We start from the raw sequence: 5,414 nt of genomic DNA, 5'->3' as shown, positions 1-5,414 counted from the left end.
GTTGGCGACGCCTTATCTGGGCGACGCTTCATGTTTGTCTCTGTTCCTTCGATCTTATAAGAAAGGGAAAACTAAGGCAGAAAATATCTTAAACCTTTTCTTCTCTTTATTTGGGTGGCTTTATTAAAGAACCCCCGGGGGGGGGGGGTGAAGGAGTGTCCCTTTTACAAAATTTCAAACTAAAATAAAACTTTAAATTCGCCGCATTCCAACTACGTGGGATGGGGCCTCCTTCTAGATTCTCTAACTTATACGAACCGTTCCCCTTGGAGACAACTTGTTTTCCAACGCGTAGGGGTGAGCCTTCCTTCTAACCGGCTCACCAACCTGGAATTGTCGCAGCTTTACCTTAGAGCTTGTACTGGCGCTCCCCTCTTCTTTTCACAGCCTCGACCTTAATTTTCGCCTCTTCTCTAGCTCTTGTTCTGCTGGCGAGGCCTCTTCGCGTTCTTCTTCCATCGCCTCTCCTAACGGCTCTAACTCCATTCGTGAATCTGAAACGGGTGGTCGCTTAATCACCATGACCACAACTCTCTTTGTCTTCAGGCTATTTTCATAGCACTTACGAGCCTCTTCCTGATTTGACTTGATCACAATCACCTTGCCACTAAGATCTGGTAACTTCATCTTCATGTGGCGCGTGGAGGACACCGCCCTTAGTCTGTTCAAGGCAGGTCTGCCTAACAAAATGTTGTAAGCTGAGTTGGCATTAACCACCAAGTACCGGATGCTCTCGGTGCGTGATGCCGCTCCATCAGTGAACGTCGTCCTCAGCTCCATGTAGCCACGTACGTCTACTGGGTTATCTGCAAACCCATACAAGCATCCAGTATAGGGTCTCAAAAGGTCGGGGGACAACTGTAGCTTATTGAAGGTCGACCAAAACATGACGTCTGCATAACTGCCTTGGTCGACGAGGACCCTACGTACCTTCCTTCCCGCTGTGACTATTGAAATGACCACTAGGTCATTATCGTGTGGGACGACATCCCGCAGGTCAGCCCTTGTGAAAACGAGGTCTGACTCCCACGGGTCGTCTGGAAATTCCTCTACAACCGAACTTACTGACCTCACATATTTCTTACGTTGAGAGGCAGTGGGTCCTCCCCTGGAAAAGCCGCCAGAGATGGTGTGCACTTCTCCGTGAGGTCGACCAAAACATGACGTTTGCAGAACTGCCTTGGTCGACGAGGACCCTATGTACCTTTCTTCCCGCTGTGACTACCGAAATGACCACCGGGTCATTGTCATGTGGGACGACATCCTGCAGGTCAGCCCTTGTGAAAACGAGGTCTGACTCCCACGAGTCGTTCGAAAAATCTTCTGCAACCAAATTTACTGACCTTACGTATTTCTTTCGCTGAGAGGCTGTGGGTCCTCCTCCGACGCCCAAGTCAGCGACTGAACCACCAAAATACTAAGAGAAAACTAAGAACAGGAACCGTGCAAAATTCTCTTTTAGCGTACTCAAGTTCTTGCAAACGTAAAAGAAGTAATCTAAAACGTGCGTACCTCAAAAGTTCGTTAGAATCTCTTATATACCTGTTCACTTTCTCTCTTCTGACAGTTACACATCTGGACACGTGGCTCGCATCCAGCTGTACACGTGTCACCATCTGGAGCATCCTTGACTTGGGCGCCACTTCTTACTCTTCAGGCTTTTGGCTAAGTTACTTATGCATGAGACAACTCAGCGCATAACTGCCTTAGAGCGTGATTTCTTCTGCGTGGCGAGTACGGGTGCCTTCATACACACCTTCCCTGTGGTCTCGCCGACCGCCTTCATGATCTACTTTACTTGCTTCATCGTGCACGTTCAGGTAAGCTGTTACCCGACCTCAACCTCTGGCTAGCTAGGGAATGACTATCTGACGACTTCATCCTCTGCTTTGAAAGCCTGGAAAAAACCTCCCTGACCCTTCGGCGATGTCCTCATTTCGGCGATCTCTAATCACTTGGTCGTCTGGGTTCGCATCCGGCGACTTCATCACAAACCCGGTGACCGCCGGTTTAGGTATGCTAGAGATCGAAGCACGCCAACTTAAGGACTGGCGACTACACGAGCCCCCCGACTTCCTTCCCTTCTGCCAGCCATGAGCCCTGCTCAACACGCCTACATAATAGCTTGCTGCCATGTCATCACCTCCGACTACCTGGGCGGTACAGTTACCTTGGGCCCTGTGAATGTGTTGGGGATTGCTGTCTCTAAGATCGCCTGTGAGAATGGCGTTGAGAATTCTCTAGGTGGGGTGGCAGTCTCAGGCTCGTCCACGTCGCGCCACACACGTCGTAACTCCTCGTTGGCACGGTGAAGCTCGTCATTTCTCGTTTGAGATGCTGTGAGGTCTGCCTGCATTCGTTCTTGCTCCGCCCTCGACGCCGCCATTGCTTCTTGTAGCCCTTGCATCATGCCCACCAGTTGTTGCATGGTCATCTCTTCACTCCTAGAACGTGCAGGCCTCGTGTTCATGGCTTTCTGGAAACCTTCTTAACTTATCTGGGTTTTGGGAACTGGAACTGAAAAACTTGAGTAGTGGGACTGATGTTTTATATCGGGCCCCATGGTGGGCGCCAAATGTTCCGGCCGGTTCACCAGGATCGTCTTCGTGCGTGGCTTGTCCTCACGAGCTATGGCACCTTCGTTCCGCTCCGTCTGTGAATACCTGAAAAGAAGTGAACAAAGGGGCGCCCTCGCGGCCGTTTGCACTCCGACGATCAAGTCAGCTAGCGAGAAACATGAAGAGGTGACACACCCTTCGAAGGTGGTCGAAAACTATATCGAATGACTAAAACTGTGTTGCCCTAATTGTTTTGTGCTCACAGTGGGTGCGCAGCGAAAACAACTAGGGTTAGTGCTCTGTGTAACTGCGAGAATTAGGTCAGAAAAAAAACTCTCTCCTTTTCAAATGCCCCAAGGTCCCTTTTTATACATCTCTCGTGTTTAAAACGCGTTAAAGCGCATTGAAAGCTGTACCGTCCCGTATCCGGGCCTTGACAAAGTCGAGGTCAAAGTCAACGTCGGGGGTCACAGTCAACATAAGGCGTCGCCTAGGTGAAGAGACGCCAAGTGCCAGCGTCGCCAAGAGGAAGCGTCGCCAAGGCAAGGTGTCGCCTAGGTGAAGGCATCGCCCAGTTAAGGCGTCGCCCAACTAGGGCGTCGCCAAGGTCAAATTTCACAAAGGCAAGGCAATAACAGTGTGGCTCCCCAATACCCATGGGTAGGAAAGACCATGGAGGGAGCGACGTCGTGGGAAGGCCTCAAATCCCGATAATCCGGGGTAGTAATAAAGAGAAGAGAAAGGTGGCTTCAAAGCCATAGTAATGGCGCCAGTGGAGAGTAATCTGACTCGTGAAGTGCCCTTGTCGCCCCAGAGAAGCCCTTGGGATAGATACGACTCACGAGAGGGTCACGCCCAGGGGCAGCCAGGTGCAGGGTACGAGAGGAAGATAGATACGCTCTCAAGTGAGTGACTAGAGGTTTGGGGGCATGAGTTGGCACCCAAAAAGTCACCCCTTGCGCAGTTGCACTCCCAGGTAGGAGGACTCACAGGAAGTTTGAGGAAACAGTGAAGAATGGCCACCACTAGACGAGGTACCGCACGCGCTGCGAGTGAAGAAATGTCCATGCAGCAGGTCTTGGAGATAATGCGGGGGCTGCAGGATGATATGGCGGAGTCGAAGATAGAACAAGAACGCATGCAGGCGGATCTCGAAGCCTCGCATGTGAGGAATGAAGAGCTCCGTCGCGTTAATGAGGAGTTGCGCCGGGGTCTGAGGAACAACCAGGGGCAACGCGAACAAGATGAGATGGAGCATCTCACCCCACCAAGGGAGTTTTCCACTCCCTTCTCGCAGGAGATCCTAGATGTAGCGATCCCCAACATCTTCGCAGGGCCCAAGGCGATTTTCACCGGGATGGAGGATCCTGAGGCGCATCTCACGGCGTTCCACACGCAGATGGTGTTAGTAGGCGGCTCCGACGCCGCAAGATGCAAGCTCTTCATGAGCACCTTGACAGGAATGGCGATGAATTGGTTTATCAGCCTTCCTAACGGTCATATCACCTCCTTTCAGCAGTTGTCACAACTGTTCAGAGAGCAATACCTGGCGAACAGGGCCCCGCTGCCAGTTTCCTACGACCTGTTTGATGTGAAGCAGTACCAAGGGGAGAGTTTGAAGGAGTATATCAACCGTTTCGGGGCCCAAGTGGTAAAAGTTGGCACGTTGGAGGAGCCCATGATTGTGTATGCCTTCAGGAAAGGCGTGTGTCCCGGCCCTTTTTACGAATCTATTATTCGCAATCGCCTAAGGACCTTTGCTGAAATACGGCGTCGGGCGGTGGAACATATCGCCTCCGAAGGAGAGGTGTGCGAGAAGCGCACCACCGTCGTACCCTCACGCCCGAGGGCATACACACGGGTTCAGCCCGTTAGGATCAACGAGACCACGACGGGGAGGAAGAAGTCAGAGGGGAGACGCCCCTATGAAGCCAAAAAACCCCAGCCCCGGGGCCCAGCAGGAGGCGATCGCCCGGCCAGAGAGAGGGCAAGGCCGGCGAGATACAACTTTGTGGTGGAATTGAAGGACCTAATCGCCGTTCCTAATATAGCCGAGAGGTTGAGGCGACCGACGAAGACTGATAAGGTGTTAGGGCCTCGGAAAGACTCTTGGTGTGAGTTCCACGAGGCTTTCGGTCATCACATCGATAACTGCCTGTCGCTGGGTTACCAGCTAGAAGAGCTGGTGAGAAGCGGGTTTCTGAAGGATTATGTCTCAGAACCCGCCACGACCGCCGCCCTGTCGGCGCCAACGGAAGAACAAGCGCACGAGATGCCTGTTCTCGGCGAGGTTCACACCATTGCTAGAGGTTTTTCCGGCGGAGGACCCACCGCCTCCCAGCGAAAGAAATACGCGAGGGGGGTGAACTCAATTGAGGAAAGGATCTCAGGTGATCCGTGGGAATCGGACCTCGTGTTCACGAGAGGGGATCTTCGTGACGTGGTGCCGCACGACAACGATCTCGTGGTCATTTCAGTTGTCACGGCGGGCCGAAAGGTGCACAGGGTTCTTGTCGACCAAGGAAGCTCTGCAGATGTCATGTTTTGGTCGACATTCAACAAGTTGCGGCTGTCTCCTGACCTTTTGAGGCCCTAAACAGGGTGCTTATATGGTTTCGCAGATCACCAGGTGGAAGTCCGAGGCTATCTGGAGTTGAGGACTACGTTCACAGATGGAGAGGCCTCACGTGCCGAAAGCATCCGGTACTTGGTCGTAATTGCCAACTCCGCCTACAACATTTTGTTGGGCAGGCCGGCGTTGAATAGGCTGAACGCAGTAGCCTCCACGCGCCATATGAAGATGAAGCTGTCGGACCTCAGCGGCAAGGTAATAGTCATCAAGTCGGCTCAGGAGGA

General features: G+C 52.5%; 1 protein-coding gene across 1 annotated transcript; it reads left to right on the top strand.

The window, feature by feature from the left end:
• The first annotated feature begins 3,696 nt into the window (after nt 1-3,696).
• LOC137824977 (uncharacterized) lies at nt 3,697-5,154 on the top strand. The gene has a single exon (XM_068630650.1). It carries the CDS (start codon nt 3,697-3,699, stop codon nt 5,152-5,154), a length of 1,458 nt encoding a protein of 485 aa, XP_068486751.1.
• Nucleotides 5,155-5,414: the final 260 nt, after the last annotated feature.

This window comes from Phaseolus vulgaris, chromosome 8, assembly GCF_000499845.2.
Source record: "Phaseolus vulgaris cultivar G19833 chromosome 8, P. vulgaris v2.0, whole genome shotgun sequence".
Lineage (NCBI taxonomy): Eukaryota > Viridiplantae > Streptophyta > Magnoliopsida > Fabales > Fabaceae > Phaseolus > Phaseolus vulgaris.
This window is presented reverse-complemented; position numbering and strand designations above follow the sequence as displayed.

Excerpts from the sequence above, each read along its gene's own strand:
- LOC137824977 (XM_068630650.1), top strand. The coding sequence starts at position 3,697 with ATGCAGGCGGATCTCGAAGCCTCGCATGTGAGGAATGAAGAGCTCCGT.